This window comes from Eschrichtius robustus, chromosome 13 (genome assembly GCF_028021215.1).
Source record: "Eschrichtius robustus isolate mEscRob2 chromosome 13, mEscRob2.pri, whole genome shotgun sequence".
Lineage (NCBI taxonomy): Eukaryota > Metazoa > Chordata > Mammalia > Artiodactyla > Eschrichtiidae > Eschrichtius > Eschrichtius robustus.
The window spans coordinates 106,027,591-106,049,869 of record NC_090836.1 but is presented as its reverse complement, the minus strand read 5'-3'; the positions used below and the strand labels follow the sequence as shown (position 1 = coordinate 106,049,869).

The window sequence follows — 22,279 nt, the reverse complement described above, 5'->3', positions numbered from 1 at the left end:
AGCAGTTGGCAGCTGTTTTACGGTCTTTCTGATTTTTTTCCCCACCGCGTCCAGATAAGAATAGCAAAAACGTTAATAAAACCAGACGCCAAGTTGTTTTACAGCTTATCTTTTTAAAAGAACTGTGGTGTGCTGTGGACGGGTGCCAGCCTTGCGGATCTGCCACGTCCTGGCGGTGACCGCATGTGCTTCTGCATGGGCGCCCGTGAGTGGGCGGTGGGCTGGCGCTGGGCGTCCCTCTGGCCGAGCAGAGTCCTGCGTGTCCCCCTCCTTTCTTATCCAGTTGCCTGAGGCAGTGGTGGGGCAGGAAGGACCTGGAGCCCTGAGCTTTCTCTTCCCTCAGGGAGCGACCCTGAGTCGCTCTGCAGCCTTTTTCTCACGCTGGCCGCTCTGTGTGCATGGCTGCGCTGTCAGCTGCAGCCTCTGCGGCTGCTCCTGGGTGACGGGAGTTACGTTCAGTCCGTAGAGTCTGGGGGAGCCTCCCTGCTGCCACCTGCGCCGGCCCTGCCTGTTGGGGGTCTGGTTCTGAGGAGCTCTTGCTCAAGGGGACCTTCGACAGCCGGGCCTACCTGGGTTCCCAGGCTGTGCCCCCTTCTGTGCCTTCAAGGGTCCTCGGGGTGCAGGGTGGGCCTGGAGCGTGGGTTCTGGCGTGGGCGCCTGCTTGCCTCTCAGCCGGCTCCTTCCTGCTGCCCGAGCTGCCCCTCCGGCTGAGGGCATGTGTTTCTCTTCTTGTGCAAAAGAGTGGGTTGGGGGGAGAACGTGTCGACGGGTCGGTCTGCCATCAGCTTCTGAGCTCTCCCACTGGGCGGGCGTCCCTGGCGGGCCCTCTCGCTGTTCTGTGGGGCTGGCCCACATTGGAGGAAGCAGGTGCAGGCGCGGCAGACGTGAGCAGGGAGGCCTGGAGCCGTGCTGGTTAAGAGTGACACGTGGAAGGAGAGGTGTGGGTGGAGAGGAGAAACAGCCGGGCTTGTCAGGGAAGGTGGGGGGCGCCCCCCGTGAAGCGGCGGCGTGGCCTGCAGACAGTGGGGCTGGGGTCGTGTGGATGACACAGAGGTTGGTGGAGGCGGCGGAAGCAGCCATTTGTGAACGAGTGTAGAAACGCGTACTTGGGATCACGGTCCTGGGGCAAAACTCAAGAATCTTCTGAAAGACTCAGGACCACAATATCAATCCATCACGCTTGAAAGAGTAGTGATTTCTCAACATCAAACGCGGTCTTAGTTGTGATTTGACGTTCACGGGGTTTCCGTTGGAAACTCGAGCAGGGAGGAGACGCCGGCGTCAGGTGCCAGGGGCGGCGGGCGTGGGGCTCCGCGCAGCTTGGGGCGGGCGCCCGCGGACTCTGCCCGCCGTCTGTGCGGTGCTGGTCTGGGGCCTTCAGCCGGGGAGCCTCGTGCCTGGGTCGTCAGTTTTACACACGGCGAGGTTTCCGTCGAGCAGCGGGGGGCAGGGCAGTGAGGACGGCGTGGCCGAGGCCGTGGGCCTGAGTCGCCAAGGGGCATCTGCCTCTAGCTGTCGGGGTTTTGGTCCAGGCTCGGGTTCGAGCCCTGTCTCCGCTGTTTCAAGACTGCGCCCGTCTCCTTCCCTGGAGGCTCCAGAGGGGCTGCCAGGGTCAGCGCAGCTGAGGCTGGATGGCGCGGTCACGCTCGAGTGAGGACGGGGGCCCCTGACTCGGGAGGGTCGGTGGCACGGTGTCCAGACAGGTGCCTCGCTGGGTCCCAGGCCGTTTGTGGCTTCGGTTTGGAAGCGTCTCTTGGGCGGGTTGGCGCCAGGGGTGTGGACGGCGGAGGCGGAGAAGCTGCCCCTCAGACTCCCCGGAGCAGTGGGGCAGGTGGGGCACCCCGAGTGGAGCCGCCGGGCGGTTCTGTGCGTGGTGAGCTCCTGTGAGAACAGGATTATTTCAGGTGCTCTGCATTCGTTTATGCCACGGACGAAGAGCGTTTGTTCTAGAAGTTAATCGAGCGGTTTTCACGAGCATTTCAGTGGCGTGTGATTGTTCGCAGCCAGTGACTGTACAGGGACTTGCGGTCTCGTGTCGGCTCCGTGTGCACCTCCCCCCCGCCCCCCCCAGGGCCCCGCTTGGCACCTGCTCTGTGCGCGGCGAGTGCGGCGGGGTCCGTGGTTGCCGTGCTGTGTGTTCTAATCTGACGGACGAGGACACTGAGGCTTGGGGCCGGTGGCCTGCGAGGGGCCCGTAGCTGGTGGTGGGGGTGGTTTGCACCAGGTCACCTGAGCAGCTTCTGTCCTTGACACCCACTTTGCAACTGCGCGGCCCCCAGAGGCTGGGGACATGCCTCTGTGAGCCGCCCCGGCAGATGGCAGGACCCTGTGCCACAGCGTAGCCTTCGTGGAGGAGGAGGGTCGGGTGGCCCCTCTGATGAGCCCCCCCTCCCCCGCGGCTGGCACGGGCTGGGTGTGGGCGCGGTCCGCCGTGGACCACGTGGTCCGGGGCCTCGTGGGCGCGGCCAGGGCTGTGGGCGCCTGGGGGGGGCGGGGCGGCGGCTGCCGCAGCGGGAGCAGCCAAGCCTGGGGGTGGGGCCTGAGGTCGCCTAGCCTGCGTGCTGAGTGGGGGGGCCTGGCGGGGGGCAGCGCTTGCCGAGGCTGCGGCGGATGCTGACACCTTGGTGTCAGGTCAGCACGAGAGCCCCTGTGGGTCTGGGGGCGGGGGGTGGTGGGGGAAGAGGAGGCCCCTGCTGGGAAGGGAGGGAGGAGGGCCCCACCCCTGGGAAGATGCCCTTGGCGTTCCTAGTGAGGGACAGGAAGCCTCCCGGCCAGTCCCTCTGCACTTCCCGAGTTCCCGCCTGGTCAGTGTTCCCACGTGGTGACGAACAGAGGGCGGGGGAGCTGCCTCACCAGCCGAGCGCCGTCAGTGGGACTCGCACCCTGGTGTTTGCGCACACGCACGAGATGAGTCAGTGTCTCCTTCTGAAACTGACGTTTCTAACAGCTTTTGGTCCAGGAGAGGCTCTCCGCTCACTTTCTGAGTCGCTGTCACACATGCCTTAACAGGCTTTGAGTGGCGTTTGAAAGCGAAGGCCCCTCTGGGGCAGAGCCTGACCACAGCTGCCTGGGCAGAGCGCTCCTGCAGTTCGGTGCCACCCTCCTGGGCTCCGAGCCTGGCTGGCTCTCCTCACCATAAGTTGGCAGAATTCTCGAAACATTTGCTCGGAGACATAAACGAACCTTAGAAGTTGTGTAGCTTTTCAATGTCAAAATGACTTCGGATTTAAAATATTAACCTTATGTATTCCAGACGGTTTTGGGGAGATTTGCAGGTTTCATAAAATAGAAACTGTACTTGGTGATGATATGTACTACTTAGTGTCCTTCTTGTTTTATGTCATACATCCTGAAGCCAGTATCAGCCGTGCCTAGAGAGAGACCTCGGTGGCTTATCCCAGAGGGTGTGCCCGCCCCGGCCAGCCCCGTCCTCCCTGGAGAGGCTTCTCCAGCCTCCCGGGGCCTGGGGCTAACACGCTGGCTCTCAGGCTTCTTGTTTCTACCTTAGTAATTTTTAAAAGCCTTTCTTAAGAGGTTAAAATAGTCTTTGTCCGAAGATTGTGTTTTGGTATTTAAAGTCAGACTTAGAAGAAAGAACTTAGGTTGTAACGTTTCTGGAGGTGGCACAGAAGTTAGTGTATCTGAGGACCGAGTGGGAAGTTTTCCTGCTCTCCTGGATGTTCTCAGCCACTCACCACTCCCTGTTTTTGACATCGACTTAGAATGCCCTGGTCAGAAATCAGATTTACGTGCTGTTTCCTTCTGTCTGCTAACCTTGTGGACCAGGTCAGGACTGTGGGAATGCCCGCTTAGAACCCCTTAGTTACGTGAAATATTTTTCTTCCTCAAGGTAAGTGAATGTTGATTGCAGAAACTGTCATGAACTCGAATGATGTCTTGATGCTGGCGCATGTGCGGTGGTCCTCACGGTTGTCTTCAGAGGGTAACTCTGGACACCTGGGCGCCAGGCGCCACGGCCTCGGTGTTAGGGAAGCGCACACAGGGTAACCCGCGGCTGCTTGCAGACAGTTATGTGTGATGCTGTGTTTCCTTAATTGAATTAGTATTTTGGTGGACTTCACATTTATAGTAAGTTTTATAATAGACTTTATAATTATCAGTTTTCAAAAATCACTTTATTTATAATTTTTTCAGGAGATAAATCTCCCCCTAAACTTGAACCATCAGATGCATTACCTCTTCCTTCAAACTCGGAGACTAATTCAGAACCACCAACCCTCAAACCAGTAGAACTCAACCCAGAGCAGAGTAAACTATTCAAAAGAGTCACATTTGGTAATGAATCACATAGCACTTGCACTCAGAGCGCACTGGTAATCGGACACCCTCCAGAGCCCACCCTCGCCAGTAGTGGCGATGCGCCGGCGGCGGCCTCCGCGGTGGCGGAGCCATCAAGCGATGTAAACAGACGCACTTCTGTTCTCTTCTGCAAATCGAAAAGTGTAAGCCCCCCAAAGTCTGCCAAGAACACTGAAACCCAGCCAACTTCTCCTCAGCTAGGGACCAAAACCTTTTTGTCTGTAGTCCTTCCGAGGTTGGAGACTCTTCTGCAGCCAAGAAAAAGGTCGCGAAGCACCTGCGGCGACTCCGAGGTGGAGGAGGGGTCCCCGGGAAAGCGCCTGGACACAGGTAAATGCCGCGCCGGCCGCCGTGTTCTGTCTCAGGGCGGGGGGTGGGGGTGGGGGGGTGGGGGCGGCGGGGGGTGTGCCAGCAGCTTCGGTGTTTTGCACTTTGTTGTCCGCGTAAGAAGACAGATGGTGTTTTTCCTTGAAAAGCCCTGAATCATAGGTCTGAGGTGGCGCCACCTTGGGGGGGGGGCGGGGGCCCTGCTCGTCCCTGCCCTTGGAGAGTCTGGACCCAGGCGGGCTTCCGAGCGTGGCTGGTGCCTCGCCGTGCTGTGCGTGTGGGCGGGTCCAGGTGCCGCGGGTGGCGGCGGGCATCCTGCGGGCCTCCCTTCTGAGGCCCACAGGGTCTGGGCTAAACGCGGCGCGTCACCCACTTGCTTAAAGCGTACTTTGACATTTTCTCGCCGTCCTGTGTGGCTTGGTTGGGACACGCACGATGGGCTATCTCCTGGTCAGATAACACTTGAAAGTGTTTCTCATTTACTACTAAGCTTTTATGGCTTAAGTTTGTCTAATTAACTCACCCAGACGTCCACGTGCTACGTCCACGTTAGAGTCAGGAATTTCCCTCTAGCTGTGTTTGCAGGAGGCAACTTTCTGCTCCTTCAAAGCCTGTTTCCAGCCTTCCCGCTGGGAGGCAAGGGGTTTCTGTGCTGGTAACCTAGCCGTTTGTCGTCCGCGCCCCTCCACGGCGGCGGGCCCGCGGGGCTGTCTCCTGGGGGCGGTCTGAGCTTCCTTTGGTCCTGGACGTGGACCAGAGCCGGCTTGTGTCTGCTGCTGGTCCGTCTGCCACATCCAGACAGAGAAGTGCGTCTCCTCCTTCGGCGCTTGACTGAGTTTGAGCCACGGGTTCGTGGGGCCGGCTGGGGTGGCTCGGTCCCGGGCGTCCACCCTGGAGGGGACGGCTCCAGCCCGGCTTAGGGGGAGGTGTGTCGCCTGCACCTCGACAGACAGACTGTTCTTCCACAGTACACTTTTGCACATACAATTAGTTTTATTGAAACGTTACACTTTTGCGCTTTTAGTTGATGGATCAATATCAAGTTGGTGTTTGTTTTTTTTTTAAATTTATTTATTTTTGGCTGTGTTGGGTCTTCGTTTCTGTGCGAGGGCTTTCTCTAGTTGCGGCGAGCGGGGGCCACTCTTCATCGCGGTGCGCGGGCCTCTCACTGTCGCGGCCTCTCTTGTTGCGGAGCACAGGCTCCAGACGCGCGGGCTCAGTAGTTGTGGCTCACGGGCCTAGTTGCTCCGCGGCATGTGGGATCTTCCCGGACCAGGGCTCGAACCCGTGTCCCCTGCATTGGCAGGCAGACTCTCAACCACTGCGCCACCAGGGAAGCCCCAAGTTGGTGTTTTTTGATAATTTGTTAAAACTTCATTTCTGAGCACTGCCAGCTGCTTGAGTGTGTCCAGGATTCAGATACAGACGGAGCCTGTGCCAGTGCTCGGGGCTCCTTAACTACCCTGGGGCCTTTCTCGGCCGAGTTTAGCGCAAGACTCTGGGCTTGGTTTTCAAGCACACTGGAGGGTCCCGGCATCTGCACCGGGAGGCGAGTCAGGGCGTCGTGTTCTGGTGCAGCTTGCGCAGGGCACTGCGGTCAAGGGCCCCCGGCGAAGCTGGTGTCCGGGGGGTGGGCTGCCAGGCCCCGACGTGGCCCTTGCCGCCCGGCTGTTCTTCTGGAACCGTTGCCCCTCCGTGGGCCTTCAACCGTCGGGCTTTCGGGGGCCTCTTGGACTCCCTCACCGAAGGTCCCTTGTAGAAAATCACGTCCCCTCCTTCCGGTTTCCGCGTCTGAGCCGAGGATTTTGCAGGTACTCAGTGGTGATGGTCGAGGCCGGGAGGAGTTTCCCGCAGGCCTTGTATGAGGGCCGGGACGCGTCCGAGGTGTCGGCCCCTGTGGCCTGGCTCAGGCGGAGCCCTTTGCTTCCCATTCCAGGGTGGCGGTGCTTTCAGTGGTGTGCGGTGAGTCCGCAGGGTCTGCTCGGCCCTCGGCTGGCCCGTCGCCCGGGCATCTCGTGGGCTCCGCGGCCAGGTCTCTTGCCCCGAGCGGCAGTCTTTGCAGTCTCGGGACTTGGGGTATTCCGAACCTTCTGTTTTCCAAGGGTCCGTCTGCGTGCTCTGCCTCGTAGGGAGCCCGCGGGTGTCCGCAGTGTGCTGCAAGGCCTCCAGGTTAGGGTGAGCCCCGCCTTGTTCCTTCCGGGCACTCAGGCCTCTCCCCGGAAGCACCCGCGGGCGGCGGCGGCACGCTGGCTGCTCCTGGAGCCGTGCCGCCAGGGCCTGCGTGTCTCCCGGCTTCCTTCTGTGACCGCTGGCTCGTGGGCCCCAGGCCAGGGCACCGCGTTGCCCGTCTCCTCGCTTGCGATGCCTGCGCGTGGCTCCGGTCGTGTGCGTGGTGGGCTGTGTGCGCTTGCGCCTCTCGCCGTGTCTGCAGGCTGCTCAGGCAGGAGGCTGCTCTGCGGGGCCTGCAGTCCGACTAAATTTTCGCTGTGTTCCAGGTTCTCATTTTAACTACTAACATGCTGGGTAGTTCACTCTTTGGATCCTAATTATTTTCTTTCACTCACCTTGGACTGGAGTTCTGCTACGCGGTCAGTTGGAACGCAGAAGGATCCCTGCACCCTTGCATTTCACCCAGTTCTTGGGGATGATGTTGGATGCGTCCGTTCAGCCGCCCTCCAAACAGAAACACAAACACCAGCCCTCGGAGGAGCTGCGCCCCACCCCTCCCGCCCCTCTGTCAGTCAGCCAGACGCCCGCAGGTGCCAGGTCTGGCGCCCGTCCTCCAGCTGGCTGGGACGTTGCTCGGCCTCCCCGTGGGTAGGGTGGCGATGCGGAAGGAAGCCTCGGGCCGAGGTGCCTGGAGAGGCTGCTGCGTCTGCAGGTGGCTCACGTGGACAGAGCTTCTGAGCCCCCCCTCGGCCGGCACAGGACCGGTCTGAGATGACCAGGGGTTCTGGGTTGGGTGCTGGGCTCGGGAAGGACTGTGCAGGCCGCACACGGTGCCGGACCACGTGGCGTCAGCCCCGTCTCCCCTCGCTGCCTGCCGTTAGCGCCTCCGGCTCCCGCCGGGCCCGCCCTCCCTTCGCTTGTCTCTCCTCTGGCTCCTCCTCCCACTCGTCCCCGGGGCCCTCAGGGAGGCACAGTTAGTTCTGTCTCTGGTCGCCACGAGCGGACGTCTTGGCTGCGGGCCTGGGGGCGTCCCGTGCTGGGTGTCCTGGAGAGCCTTCCACGCTTCTGCGTCTTCTTGGAGCCGGTCTGGGCAAAAGCAGGGTGTTGGGATCTTACTTGATGTGCTTCTGTGTTTTTATTGAAAGGTGGAAAAACGCATAAAAAATGCAATTCTGTTGCCAACAGTAAAAATAAAAACTTGTAACCAGAGTAACAGGCATGCCCCCTGCTCCGAGAGGCCGGCTGCAGTCCCTGTGCCCGCTGGCCCTGACCCTGTGTCGTGTGAGGGGAGCCCTTGCGTCCACACCGTGTGGCTGGCGGGGAGCGCAGCCGCTCCTGTCGCTGTGCCTCTTGCTGGGCTGCCGTCCAGGAGGTCTTCACGGCCCGGCGAGGGCGTGGCGGGGTGGACCTCGGGTGCCCGGCACCCCTGTGGGAGCACCTGGAGGCTTCTTGCCACCCGGTGGGTGCGAGGCGTTCAGGATGTAGGTCGCAGCAGCCACGCCGACCCGCGTTTTGGAAGGCCCGGGGGCGCCTGGACGGCCTTGAGCTGCGGCTGGGCCGGGACTCCCTGCTCGGCGTGTCCTCCTTTGGGGCAGAGAAGGGAGTTTAGACTCCGGGGTGCCTCCTCTATCGCCTGAGGCGTCAGCCCTGATTCCCAGGGGCTCTGGGGGTGCAGCTCATGTCTGGGGGGCGTTGGCCTGTCCCTGAAGGCACTTTTCACCGGGCACTAACCTGGCTCTTGGAGGCACTGCGGGGGCACCTGTGTCTGCCTGTGGCTCTGGGCCCGCCTCTGTGCAGGCCTGTGACCCTGCCCTACTGAGTGTCATTTCAGGTCCCTGCAGGTCTCTGGGTGGCGTGGGGTGGCTTGCGGAGCCTGGCCCTGCTCTGGCCACGCGGTCTCATGCCCTTGGGCTTGTTTGCCGCTCAGTGGGTGACACGGGGAAAACCATATGTGCCTAGCTGGTCACCCTGGGGGCGTGTGTCTTCTGAGTCCTTAGGGAGACGTGCATGTCCTCTTGTTTCCCAGTTGAGGACTCCTCACTTCTGGATTTTCTCCCCCTGGTGTCACTTGTCACCATGCATGCCATGTGGGTGATGTCTGTGCCGTCTCCCTGGGGACGACATGAGTGCAGCCTTGCTCGGTGCCCTGGAGCTGGGGCCGGTCTCCCCTCTCCTTTCTCCGCAGTCAGGAGGCCCGTCCTTCGTCTGACCTTCACCACGCGCGTCCTGTGACGGGCGCCCTGCCTTTCCTGGGTGCCGCCTCCTGCCTTGGGATGGGGGGTCGCGGATGGCAGGCCCCGTGCACCGCTCGCCCCAGCTCTTCCCAGGCGCCGGGCACCTGGCACAGGCAGTGAGGCAGGCTCCCCGTCACCTTCTAGGGCCCCTCTTCCTGCTCTGCCAGGAGAGGTGGACGGGCAGCCCGCTTTGCCGGCGGGAGGTTGGGCTCAGGGGGAGGCCGTCCCCGCTGGCTGTGCTTGGAGCAGCTTGGTGGCTGCGTGTCCTTGACCCCTGGGCTGCCGCCGCATGGTGCCTCTGGACCTGGCCCAGTGTCGGGTGCTGTCCTGGGGCCTCCCCGGGGGGTACAGGTGGGGTCTTGTAGCCCCGCTGGTGCTGGGCGTGCGCCTGCGTGAGCACGGCCCCTCCTGGCGGACCTGGGCCCCACGGGCTGGGACCACGAGAAGCGGCCGTGGTTCTGCCCCGCAGCCTTGGCCCAGCTGCTCCGTTTCATGGGCCTGCCTTCCTGAGGTGGTTTGGTCCAAGTTCCGAAAATGAGTGCAGCACCCGCCACTGTCTGCAGGTACTACTTATAAATACGAATTAGGTCTGAAACGGAAAACGCTAAGCTTTCCTGTAGCCGGTGGCGTAGAGTCTGGCGGAGCCGGAGCAGGACGTCTGAGTGGCTCACGTCAGGAGAGCTGGGGGCTTCGTTCTCTTCAGGAGCAGCAGAGCGTGCTCTGTTCTGCATTTGTGCTCAGCAGCGGCCGTCTGTCTAGGTGTACTCGCCTCTCTTTGTTTACAGGAAAGTAACGTGAAGCAGAAGAGAAAACCCTGTAATCTGGCTAACTACTTCAAAAAAAAATGTTTTGAAGAAATGGATTTTAAAAAATTTTGAAGCACGAGGAATGGGATTCTTTTCTGGGGAAAAAACACGCCTTCCCCTGCGGCTGTCGCACCCCGAGGGGCCGGGCCAGGCCGGGCCGGGCCTGGCGGCGCCGGACACAGGCTGCGGCTCGCGGCACCTTCTGACCTGGGGTGTCCGTCCTGCTTCCTGCTGGCGTCAGGCTTTTCGGGGGCGGGATGTGTGGTTTGGCTTTTGTGATTTGCCTCGATTAAAACTCTTCTCAGGTGCTAAGGTGAAGCCGTTGGTTTGTTGGGCTGCTTGGGTGTTCGGACCCCCGTGAGTTCTGGCCCCCTGGTGGCGCGTCCTCACCCGTGTGCCTTGGTGCTGAGGGGCTCCGTGGCGTCTGGACACAGGGCGGCCACGTGAACGAGACGCTCATCTTGGGTTTCAGGGGGTCGCGAGCGTTTTTTGGGGTTCCTGCTAGTGCTTTGTTTTGAAAGAAGGTTTTCCTTGGACATGGACGTGCTGATCCCCCAGAAGCCCGTGGCTCCCCTCCCTCCCCCCACCCCCCCGGGCCCCCGCCCAGACTTGGGGCCTCTGTCGGCGGGCGTGGACCGTCCAGGAAGGAGTCGCGGGAGGCCCTCCTTGCCTTTGTGGGGCCTGTTTTTTAAGAGCGCCTTCTGGAGACCAGTGTGCGCTGACTTGGCCGTGGTTTGTCATCTCCGTCCGGCGCCCCCCGTGCCCCGTCCCGTGTTCTGAGCGTGCTGGGTGCCGGGGCGGGCAGGGCACGTTTGTCTGGTGGCGTCCCCGGGCTAGAGGGCGGTGGCGCGGGCGCCGGCCCCGCGAGCCGAGCTCAGGGCCGCGTGCGCGCCTGTGTTGCAGGTCTCGCCAACGGCTTCGGGGCCGCGCGCAGCGAGCAGGAGGAGCGGCCGGGCGGCGCTCCGGGGAGGACGGCCGCGCCCCGCCGCCGCTGCGCCTCCGAGTCCAGCGCCTCCTCCAGCAGCAGCCCGCTCTGCGACGCCAGGTGGGCCCCGCCCCGAGCCGTCCGCCCGCCCGCCCGCGGGGGGCTCCACAGTCACCTGCTTTGTAGAACTTCCCCGGAAGTGGGAAGGCAAACCCCATACAAGTCTAACTCGAGTGGCGAATGCACGAGTCACGTCTACACTTGGTTTTTCCTGCTGAGTCTTGCCTTTACCAAGATGGTGGCTGGGAATTCCCTGGTGGTCCAGTGGTTAGGACTCTCACTGCCGGGCCCGGGATTGATCCCTGCTCAGGGAACTAAGATCCCACGCGGTGTGGCCCCAAAAGACAAGGTGGCCAGCCCGGCCCTGCCGTCTCCCTTCCCTCCTGACCCCTCTCCGCCTCCCCTCGTGCAGGGCCCGCGGCCGGGCTCTGATGGGCCCCTCTTTCCCTCCTGAAGCTTTAGCGCGCCCCCGTGCGGCCGGGGCAAGCCCGCCCTGGTCCGCAGGCACACGCTGGAGGACCGCAGCGCGCTGATCTCCTGCATCGAGAACGGGAACTACGCCAAGGCAGCCCGGATCGCGGCCGGTGCGTCCATGCCCGCCGCCGCCTCGTGCGCGGAGCGGGAGATGCTGGGGACCCGGGGGCCGGAGGCCTTGGAGCTGGGGGAGGGGTGGGGTGCAGGGCGACGCGGTGTCGCGGCTTGAGGGCGGGTGCGGAGGCCCTCAGCACCACGGCGGGCGCTGAGCCGGCCCTCTGCCTTCCCCGGGCTCTCGTGCCCTCAGGCCGGGCCGGGCGCACCCCCAGGCCCGTCTTGCCGCCCTGGGGCGGCCTCAGCTGTGCAGCGTGTTGGGTCCCGGGGGCCCTGCCCTTCTGACTCTCTTCTCTCCCTCCCTCTTCTCCTCAGAAGTTGGTCAGAACAGCATGTGGATTTCAACTGACGCTGCGGCCTCCGTCCTTGAGCCCCTGAAGGTCGTGTGGGCCAAGTGCAGCGGCTACCCCTCGTACCCGGCCCTGGTGAGCCGCGGAGCCAGTGGGGCAGGGGCGCCGAGCCGCGTGGCCGTGTCCCCGGGCCCTTGGGACAGGCGTCCTGTGACCACCTGCCGAGAGACACACACGGGGGGTGTCGGGGTGTGGGTGGAGTTCCTTCAGACCCCCCTCTCGCCAGGCCCTGGCCTGCTCCAGGGCACGGGGTGCGAGGGCTCCACCGTGACCCCGTGTCCTCTCTCGGCAGATCATCGACCCTAAGATGCCGCGTGTGCCTGGCCACCACAACGGGGTCACCATCCCAGCCCCGCCGCTGGACGTGCTGAAGATCGGCGAGCACATGCAGACCAAGGCGGACGAAAAGCTCTTCCTTGTCCTGTTCTTCGACAACAAGAGAAGCTGGTGAGTGCCCGCCGGGTCCTGTGTGGGTCCGTGTGGTCCCGATGGGCCTCACACGGGCTCCCAGACCCCTGCGCTCTGCCAGGGGATGCCCCTGCCTCGGCCCTTGACGTGCCGCGGTCCAGACCCTGACCTGAGTGCACGCGGGAGCTGCCCCGCCGCCCTTCTGGCGCCAGGCTCCTCTGCCCTCTGCACTGTGGCCCTTTCTGTGCCCGAGGCTGCTCGGTGGGGAGCCGGCCGCAGTGTCCCGTGCGGCTGCATTGGGTTTGTGTGTCTTGCTGATCCCTGCCCCCAGCTTTCTCTCCCTCCTGCTGACCCGGGCCGCCCCCCTGCTGGGTTCCCTGCGGCGCAATGGGTCTTCCGGACCCATGGCCCTGCCCTCCACCCCTTGCCGTGTGAGTGCATGTGTCAAGCGTATGTCTGTGTGTGTGTGTGCCCGTTGTCGCGTGTGTGTGCCCCTTGGTGGCCACCCAGGCGTGGCGTGGACGGCGGAGGGCTGCAGCGGCACCCCGGGAAGTGACGCCGAGGAGAGGAGGTGACCACCGATTCCGCGCTCAGGGGCGCTTTCCGAGATGCCGCTTGGCCTGAAGTGCCCGACGGTGTGGGGGCTGGGTGTGTGCGCGGTGGCCGAGGGGCAGGTTGACACTTGCGCGGCCTCACGGTCCATTCTCTTCCTTCAAAGGCAGTGGCTCCCGAAGTCCAAGATGGTTCCCCTCGGCATTGACGAGACGATAGACAAGTTGAAGATGATGGAGGGGAGGAACTCCAGCATCCGGAAGGCGGTGAGGATCGCCTTCGACCGCGCCATGAACCACCTGAGCCGCGTGCACGGGGAGCCGGCCAGCGACCTCAGTGACATAGACTGACGCGGCCGTGGCCTTGTCCATAGTGTTGATACGCTGTACATACTGTATATTGTTCACCACTTAACTTATTCTGATTTTTAGGTGTAGTTTAATTCTTTCTCCCAGGGAGGGGGAGGTTTTATTTCCCAGTTTTCTATGAAATCATCCCCGTCTGGGCGCTCTGTGAATGGCGTGGGCGCGTCCCCGGAGTGCAGCTCTGTGCCCCTCACAGGTCACTCCAGAGGGCGCTGCCGGCGTCACTTTCTTTGATCTGTAGCTGGTTTTTTTCTTGTTTTTTTTTTTTTTTAAAGACTTTTGAATGTTTAATAATTTTGTAAATCATACTCTTTACACAGAGTACCACTTATTTAATAGATGGGATGTAAATTTACAATGACAAATGTGTATTTTAAGAAAGAAAATGACATTATTTTGAATGGTACTTTGTGGAAAGAGGTGGAGAATAAATTTATGCCGCGTGCATCACTTGCAAATCACCAAAAACACTCCGCCGCCCCCGTGAGGGCTGGGGCAGGCGCCTCCCCTGGGCCTCGCCAGCCTCGACCACTCGCCAGCCTCCGCCTGTCCGCTCCAGCCTCCCACGGGTGTGCCTCCCAGCGGATTATTTATTGTAGAAAGTGTATTCATTTGCTTTATAATGAAAGATAAATTTGCAGAAGTATATTGATACGCATTTTTATACAGGCACATAAAAATTCAACTTGCTTCGGGAGCAGGATGTGTTGGTTGTATAAATGACTCTGGCTGTGTGTTCTTTGATTTTGTAACTTGTAATCTTTTGTTTACAATGAGGGGCTTTCTGTAACTTGTTTAATTTAGAACACTTTGGTAGCAATAGAAACTTTGGATACATTTTTGTATGGTACACGTGATGTATATAGAATTAGTACTTTATTTTTATTTTTAAGAGGTAAAGCATTATGTTAGGGGAAAAGGTAGGGTGGGTTTCCAAAATTGCATTTTTTATATTAAAAAATAAAGTCAAGATTTGGATGGTGTGTCCCTTTCATTCCTACATCATTAGAATGCCGGGTGGGCGTGCAGCCTGGCGGCCGGGCCGGGGCTGGGGCGAGGGTCCCTGCAGCCGAGGCACGCGACACACCTTCATCTCAAAAAGTGTCACGGGATGTCATTATTTATTATTTTACCTAATCATATTTTTATTTTAAAATGGTAGTTTAAAATTTTTAAATGTTTTTTTCTTTTCAGTCTGCATCGTTTGTAACATCTCCATAGAAACTTGAAAATAAAACATCTTCCTTTGATAGTTTTGTCCCGTGTCTGACGGACGCTTTCGCTCTGCTGTGGTTCTGGGGTCCTCGAGGAAGGCCTGTTGGGGCCATGTCACCGCGGGCGAGGCCTCCGGCTGTGGTCGGAGAAGGGACGGGAGGGACGGAGGGACGGGGTCTTCACGCCGGAGCTCCTGCCCCAGAGCCTGGAGCTGCACCCGGGGCCTCCTCTGCCCCCACTGCCCCACGGTCACGGTCACGCCGAAGGTCGCGAGGGGCTGCTGTGGCCTGAGCTCTGCTGGCAGCGTCCGCTGGCGCCGAGTCCTGCTGCTGTGGTTTCCACGGAGCCCCGCCACCCTGGCTGCCAGGACGTGTCCGGGCTCGTGGTGGGGCCTCCTGTGCGCTCAACTCTGCCCGCCCCGCTGGAGCTGGCCCTTGCCGCTGCTTGGGCCCACTGGGCGGGTGTCCAGCCTGTCCCCGTTTGCCCGGGGCTTTGTGGTGTCAGCACCGAAGTCAGCGTCTCGGGAGCTCTTCACCCATACCTGGGGCCCCTGCCAGGCCGGGGCAGCCCCAAGGAGCCCCCCGTCTCGGAAGCTCACTCGGCCCAGCACTGGCCGCCAAACCCCACCCAGGGCGTGGCTGTGCCGTGGCCCCAACCCTGAGCAGGGGCCTGGCGGGCAGGGCTGAGGGCGCCCCGTGTCCTTAGCGGGACCTCCTGGGCCCCACTGCCCTCTTGGATCCAGCCCCGGGGGCCCTGGCGCTACTGGCTGTGGCTTCCTTCTTTCTTGGAGGGCCTCTGGGCGGGTGGGCAGAAAGGGCAGCTTCACAGCGCAGGGGCGTCTGTAAGGGCAGCTGGGGGCAAGGACCCAGCAGGGGCGCTGGGGCGCCTCAGGCCGGAGCCCAGCCCGTGGGAGGCCGGCGGTCTCTCCTCGAGACCTGCAGTTAATCCCGTGTGACCCGCTGCCTGGGGCCCTGGCCCTGCAGACTTGAGGCCGCAGGGCTGGGGACTCTGGGGGACACTGGGGTCTTGTGGTCTGGGCGGTGGGGCCTGAGCCTCTGGAGTCCCCACGTGGCAGGCCTGCGTGGCCCTGGCGTCCAGCTCCCAGCACAGGGGCAGAACTACAGCCCGGCGCTGGGGCGTTTCGTGTCCAAGGCGGTGTAGACAGTGCTCGTCATGTGACTGGGGCTCCCGGCCCTGTCCCCCCAGGCAGGGTCCAACCACTCGGCGTGGCCCCCTCCCCAGTTCTGTGGGCGGCACTCAGGGTTTCCCCGAAGCAGACAGGGATTCTCGCATCCCCCCAACAAGCCCTCTCTGGGGTCCCCCACCCCAGACGTGTCCTCTCGGTGTCCCCCTTCCAGGTGTGCTCTGCGGGTAGGACAGACTCCCCACTCCTGGACCAGGTGCGTCTGGCTTCTTGGGGGATGGGGGGCAGAGGTATCCCCCAAACCCTTCCCCCCAAACCAGGGGCTGACCCCAGGCTAGGGAGAGACTGTCCACACACCCCTGCACCCCACAGACTTGTGGGGTCAGGTCTTGCCACCCTTGCTCGGACCCCGGCCCCTCTTGGGACCCCCAGGGGAGCTCCCTTGCAGTGAGGTGAGGCCAGGAGACAAGATCAATGGGAAGTAACTGGGAGCATCACTTCCAGGAAATGTCCTCCATGTGGGAGGAGTTTCCTCCTGCTGGCTGGAATGTCGATGTGGTGGCTGGAACTGGAGCAGCCATTTTGGACCATGTGGAAAGTGGCAGAGTCACAAGCTTGATGGAGCTTGGGCCTTTGATGTAAGCACAGAGCTTTCCTGTTGTGAAATACAATTCATATTTTATGGCAAGACAAAAAAAATTTAAACAAAAAATTTTTTCTGCCCTTTGGCCCCCTCTCTCCCCCTTACTGCGCATTGTGTATCTGCATGATGCATCGACCACACCTTCCCCACTGGCAGAAATGCCTGCTCAACCATAAAGAACAATATTCTCCCGGCATCAACAAGACAACTCCTTAAAGATAAATTTCCTTCTTGATCTCCTAAGGGCCCACGAGGCTTAGATCTGGATTGTGTAAATTGTCAATAATACGTCATTTGATGTACAGCCCTCTGTCTCAAAAACCTTATATAACTGTGCCTTGACTTCTAGTGGGCGGAACAGTTCTCAGAGCTTTCTGAGATGCTCTTCCCCGGGTTATAATCCTCAAATTTGGCTTAAATAAAATGTTGCATTTCTTTCGTAGATCGACCGATTAATTTTTCTTTTATTTATTTATTTATTTATTTTTAATTTAATTTTATTTTGGCTGCATTGTGTCTTAGTTGTGGCGCACAGGATCTTCATTGGGGCAGGCGGGATCTTTTCATTGCGGCGCGCGGGGCTCTTTGCTGTGATGCGCGGGCTTCTCTCTAGTTGTGGCGTGCGGGTTTTCTCTCTCTAGTTGCAGCGCGTGGGCTCCAGGTTGCGTGGGCTCTGCAGTTGCGGCACGCGGGCTCTCTTGTTGTGGCGTGCGAGCTCAGTAGTTGTGGCGTGCGGGCTCAGTTGCCCCACGGCATGTGGGATCTTAGTTCCCCGACCAGGGATCGAACCTGCGTCCCCTGCACTGGCAGGCGGATTCTTATCCACTGCGCCACCAGGGAAGCCCTCGACTGATTAATTTTTTTGTTGACACTACCAGGCCTGCAGATTTTTTTATGTGATAGAAACATTACCTTTTAAAGCCACAGTTGTTTTCTTTAGAGCAGGTAAATATCAAATGGGTCAAAATGAAATCATTAAAATTCCAGAAAAAATCGTGGAGTGATTATTTATTACCATGGAGTGAAGATGATCTTTTAAAATATGACACAACCTCCAGAAACCATAAAAGAAAGTATCAACATATTTAACAATGTAAAATCAAAAAATTTGTGCGGGCATGGTCAAAAAAATTCCATCACTCACAAGGTCAAAAGACCACTTTGGAAGAATATTTGCAACTCAAACCACAGAAAAAGGGCTCATTTCCTTAAGAAATAAAAGTTCTACAAATCAGTTTTAAAAAGACCACCAATAGGATAGAAAAAAACGGGCAAACAATGGACTCATTTCACAGAAACGTGAATACAAATGGTTCTAAACATATTAAAAAATGCTTCATTTCACTCATAGTAATAGAAATGCAAATTAAAACTGCACCGTAGAGGCCATTTTTAAATTGTCAGGTTGGCAAAGAAACAAAACCACAGGAAATGTCCAAGGGAGGGGGATGAGCCTTTTCAGACGCTGCTGGTGGGTGAGTGGTTGAGCTGGTCCCCCTGGGGAGGAATCCACACCGGTCATCAGACTAACGCCCTTTGACCCAGTGGTTCTACCTCTGAGCATTCATCCTTCAGATATATTCTCACCAGTGTGAAATGACTCTGTCAGGTGGCAGCATTTTGGTAAAAGCAAAAGGTTAGAAACAACCTAACCGTCTATCCACAGGGCATTGCCGAGATCAACGGAGACACACCTACACGATGGAGTCCTCAGCAGCCGTTGCAAAGAGTGAGGAAGGGCTTTATATACTGATGCGGAAAATCTCCAAAATAAAGTGTAAAACGCAAAACGGGGAAGAATGAGCAGGGTATGCCGCCGTTTGTGTCAAAGGGGGGACTTGCTTGCACTTGTGGGAACTGAGTGCAGAGACCCTGATCCCCGGGAGTGTGTCCAGAGCCAGGTGGCTGAGAGGGTCCCTCCAAGTGAGGCTGGCGGGGCCCAGCCTGGGGTCCCATGAAGCCTGCCGCGCAGCCGCGCCTGGTCTCCACGTAAAAGCACGGGGGTGCCGAGTGGACAGACGTGCTCGCCTGGATGGCTCGGCAGCAGGGGCTGCGGGGAATCGGCCTCGGGTCGGGGGACGCTGCGATGGCCCGGAGGGGCCTGGGCTGACTCGGGTGGGGGGACTCCTCGGGGCACATCGTGTTGCCTCCTCTACTCTCCCATCCCAGCTGTTTGTAACCCAGACGCTCACTTTAAAAATGCATCATTTCAATAAAAACAAACTCGGCGGTCGTGTGGTCAAAACACTTGATTACTGCTGAGTTACAGGGCTCAGCGTGGGCACAATTTCATGGTTATCTCCGCCACTTCACACACGAGACTTGTATTTAAAAATAAATGCTTTGGTATCCTGGTGGAGTTATTTTCTTTGGTCTTAAAAAGCAATATACACAAAGATATTGAAAATTAAAAATTCATCAGTGCTCTGAGACTGCATCTGTGGCTCACCGAGATGCAAGTGGTGATTGTCAAGCTTGGGCGGGGGACTTGGCTCTTCGCTGCAGATTTGGGGAGAAACTACAGAGAGAGCAGCTCCCTGGGAAATCCATGTGACTGCGACCAGGCACCTGGGAGGGCTGGGCTCCCGTTCCGAGGACACAGTGTGATACTTCAGGCCCCAAGCAGGAAGCGGTGCCCCAGCCCCCGGCTGCCTGCTGGCTGCTGTGGACAGACACGGGGCCGTTACGCGCTTAAAGTGTTCTTCTTGTCGCTTTTAACGGGGTTCTGTTACCTTATTTCATTACAGTACTTCTCCTGTTGCACATGAAAAGCATCTCTTGTGGTACCAGCTCCCAACCTGAAGCCCCAGATGCTCCAGGCCCACACACCTCCCTCCACCTGCTCGACCAGAAGAGGCCCCCCAGGGTGGAGGGAGACAGAGGTCCGAGGTCTGTGGCTACGTCCAGGGTGGTGGGGGGACCCTGTGCGAAGGGCCCTGGGCCGGGGGAGGGGCTGGCGCGGGCGGGAGGCCCAGGCCCTCCTGCCAGTATTAATAAAACAGCCCCAGTGGGAAAGTGGCGCCCCCCTCCCCCTGCCCCTCCGCCTCCACGCTGGCTCTGTGACCCCCAGCCTCCGTGACCTGTCCCTGCGGTGGGTGTGGGGTCTCCGTCGGGTGACGGACAAGGTCTGTGGACAGTCCGGTCCGTGCTGACCGCTCAGCCCCCAGAGTCGAGCCAGGAGTCGAGGCACCTCCGAGCCGCGCTCGGCGCAGCAGGAGAAGCTGCCTGAACCTTTGTCTCCCTCGAGGACTGCATTTCCGGCCTTTAAGTGGTGGTTTGATGAATAAATAATAGTCACACATAAACATAAATATATACGCACACCAGTGTTGACTGTGTGTGTGGCGAGGCCGTGTGTGTGTGTCGGTGAGTGAACTTGAGCTTGGCGTCTGGGCTTCTGCTCTGCTCTGTCGGCAGGGCTGAGGCTGCGGCCCTGGGGTGGGGACTGCGGGACGGACCTCTGAGCCCACTTAGCACCGCTGGTGAGGGGCAGCCTGGCCCGTGGCTCCCGGGCAGCGGCGTCTTCCTGGTGTTTGTTGACGATTCTGCGCTCGGTGTGAAGCTTTCTGCACATAAATCACCATATATGATGTGCTGGCCGTGCCTGTTACAGCCAAGTGTCCTTAGAGAAGCAGCAGATTTGTTTTAATTTATACGTAGCAGGTGCTCCAACTTCGCTGGCTCGCCCGGTGAATCGCGGCCTCTGTGCGTATTAAACAGGCCGGAGCCAGGAAGGGGCTCTGAGCCGTGGGTGCGCCCACCGGAGCTGGGCTCCCCGGGGCGGGGGGCTGCTGTGGACCCAGGGGCTTGGCACCGTGGGCTGGGGGAGCGGCTGCTGGTTCGCTGCTCGGCTTCCCACCCCGGCTGGGAGCCCGACGCGCGCCTGTGCCCCAGGCCCCGGGTGCCCCCTGAGCAAGTCCTCCCCCACTGGGGCCTCCCCGCAGGGCTGCGAGCCCCACACCTGCCGCCCGCAGGGACGCCTGGCCAGGAGGGCTCCGCAGGGGAAGATGGACGGTGTCTGTGGATAGTGCTGGGAGGAGGGGCCCCTGGGGAGCCGGTGGCCTCCTGGGAGGGAGATGCGTCTGGCTTGTGGGCGCCAGGGGCCCCACCATGGTTCCCCCAGACCCGCCACCAGACCTCCTCTGTCCTTCCCCCAGAGACAGACCTCACTGCACGTCCCCGGTCGGGGGCCGCTGGGCGTCAGCAGCCCTGCTGGGCACCACCCAGCTGCCCCTCCACTCCTGCCCACCAGCCATGTCCTCCTCATATCCCTTCGCAGACCCCTGGGCTGCATGCCCAGCAGGGCCCCCTGGGGCAGCCCCCCGGCCCGGCCTCACTGGCCCCCTTGCTTTGCCTCCCTTCCCCCTTCAGCCTCCACCTCTGGCTCTTTCTCGAGCTTCCTGGCTGCCACCCCTCCCCTCCTCAGCCCCGTCCATTCCCTAGGGCCTTCCTTCATGGGTCTGCCTGGGTCCACAGATGTTTCCTGGGACCTGCTGTGTGCCAGGCTCTGTGTCGGACAAAAGATGGGTGAGAGCCTGCTGACCCCCCCCAGGCAGGAGCTGGGCAGTGCCCAGAACAAGGGTGAGGAGTCACAGGTATGCTGGGCAGGCTGCCTGGAGGAGGTGTCTCATAGCACCGCCCAGGATGGGGCGCTCCTGGGTGCACGGCAGGGAGGGGTCAGGAAATGGACCAGGTCAAGGGGGGCGGAGGGGCTGGGATGGGTGGGGGAACCCCTCAGAGAGGCCCAGCAGGGCGGGAAGGCCACCTGGACAGGCAGGCGGGCCACCGTGCCACCCGGGCAGTTGTGCATGTCGGGTGAAGCGGAGGCTGTGACGTGGCTGGACGCAGCTGTAGAGGAGGCCGGTCTGAGGCACCGGACTGCGGACACAGTCCTGCCCCATGGGCTTCCCGGGCACAGGGGCTCAGAGGACACGCGGGTCGGGGTGGGGCAGGCGTCCCGAAGCCTTTGTTGTTTCTGAACAAGGGGCCTTTCTGTCTTGCAGGCTCTGCATGTTATGTGGCCAGTCCTGGGTGGAGGTCAGGCAAGTGCAGAGACCTGGGCACCCAGCAAGGGGCCATGGGGCTGGGGCAGATGAGGAGGGGGAGGTGCTGGGCGTCTGTGCTCCAAGAACTGGGATGTCACCCAGTGGGGTGACATCATCCGAGTTATGTGAAGCCCCAGGGGCTACAGCTCTAAAGGGCAGGGGCTTGGGGCGCCCAGGGCGGCTGCACCCGAGGGGGGCACAGGGAGGCCTCTGAGAGCCGGTCAGTCTTCTGTGGCCGCGCTGAGCGCAGGTGCAAGGTCAGGGGGGACCTGGGGCACAGGGAAGGTCTTGTCCAGAGGGACCCGGGGACAGGCCACGGGGAGCAGCAGCCCACCGCAGGACCCCATTGGATGCCCCTGGGACGCGGGGTCAGGAGCCACGGGACCGCTGGCCCCTCGGACTGCTTTGCTTCCGGTCTTGCTGGGGGGGGCCAGGAGGCCAGAGACCTGCCTGGCAGCACCGCCTGCGTTCTGAGAGCTGGCCCTCCTGTGTGGGCGGCCAGGGCCCGTGTCCTGCCAGGGAGGTCCACGAGTGCCTTGCGGACCCTGGTTAGACGTGGTGATGGGGACCCTCCTCCGCTCTCCTGTGCACACAGCAGCCCCGACCCAGACAGTGGGGTGGGTGCGGCCCCCTCGGCTGACCTGGGCAGGCGGGCAGGAGGCCAGGCCCACCCTTGATTGCCCCTGGCAGCTCCTGGCATTTTGAGAAATCGGACTGTGAATGATGAGGTTCAGCTGGGTTGCTCCTGATGGATTCCTGGAAGTTAATTGAAAATAAAATGCATGATCTTTTCTTCTGATGAGAAAAGGCAGACTTAGCTGGAACTAATCAGCAATGGGGCTGGAGAAACTTGGAGACTATGGAGGGAAAATAAAAGTTTGAAGGCACGTGAAAAACATGGTAATTCTCACCAAACCGTGTGCATTATGAGTATTAATACCTGGGCTGCGAGGCACTGCCCCTCTCCAACACTGCCCAGTTCCCGGGCCCGCGGTCATCACAGCTCGTTACCGGTGCCATCTGCTTTTTCACTTACACTGACCGTCCCCAGGAAATTGGACTGGGAGCCTGGAGATGGAGCCTTTGGCCGGCTGGGGCGGGGGCCATGCACCCCAGCCTCGCGGGGCC

At 60.3% G+C, this 22,279-nt stretch overlaps 2 protein-coding genes across 8 annotated transcripts in view; one reads left to right on the top strand and one right to left on the bottom strand.

Annotated features, from left to right (window-relative positions):
* The window catches only part of BRD1 (bromodomain containing 1), a 34,966-nt gene extending 20,650 nt beyond the window's left edge, over window positions 1-14,316 (top strand). For 2 of the 7 annotated variants that reach the window (XM_068559975.1, XM_068559974.1), the window contains exons 8-13: window positions 4,546-4,650; window positions 10,760-10,901; window positions 11,298-11,425; window positions 11,745-11,854; window positions 12,072-12,226; window positions 12,906-14,316. In XM_068559975.1, the coding sequence (XP_068416076.1) occupies window positions 4,546-4,650; window positions 10,760-10,901; window positions 11,298-11,425; window positions 11,745-11,854; window positions 12,072-12,226; window positions 12,906-13,089 (824 nt within the window). In that variant the 3' untranslated portion in view covers window positions 13,090-14,316. Of the gene's footprint in view, window positions 1-4,155; window positions 4,651-10,759; window positions 10,902-11,297; window positions 11,426-11,744; window positions 11,855-12,071; window positions 12,227-12,905 lie in introns of those variants that run through there. The other 5 variants (XM_068559973.1, XM_068559972.1, XM_068559977.1 and 2 more) reach the window with 3 other exon arrangements.
* An 825-nt stretch (window positions 14,317-15,141) lies between these two features.
* LOC137775882 (proline-rich proteoglycan 2-like) lies at window positions 15,142-20,362 on the bottom strand. Its single transcript, XM_068561995.1, has 3 exons — window positions 20,277-20,362; window positions 19,868-20,171; window positions 15,142-15,513 (listed from the first exon to the last, which is right to left on the bottom strand). The coding sequence occupies exons 1-3, from the start codon at window positions 20,360-20,362 to the stop codon at window positions 15,142-15,144; spliced, it is 762 nt and encodes a 253-aa protein (XP_068418096.1).
* Between the last annotated feature and the right edge of the window lie 1,917 nt (window positions 20,363-22,279).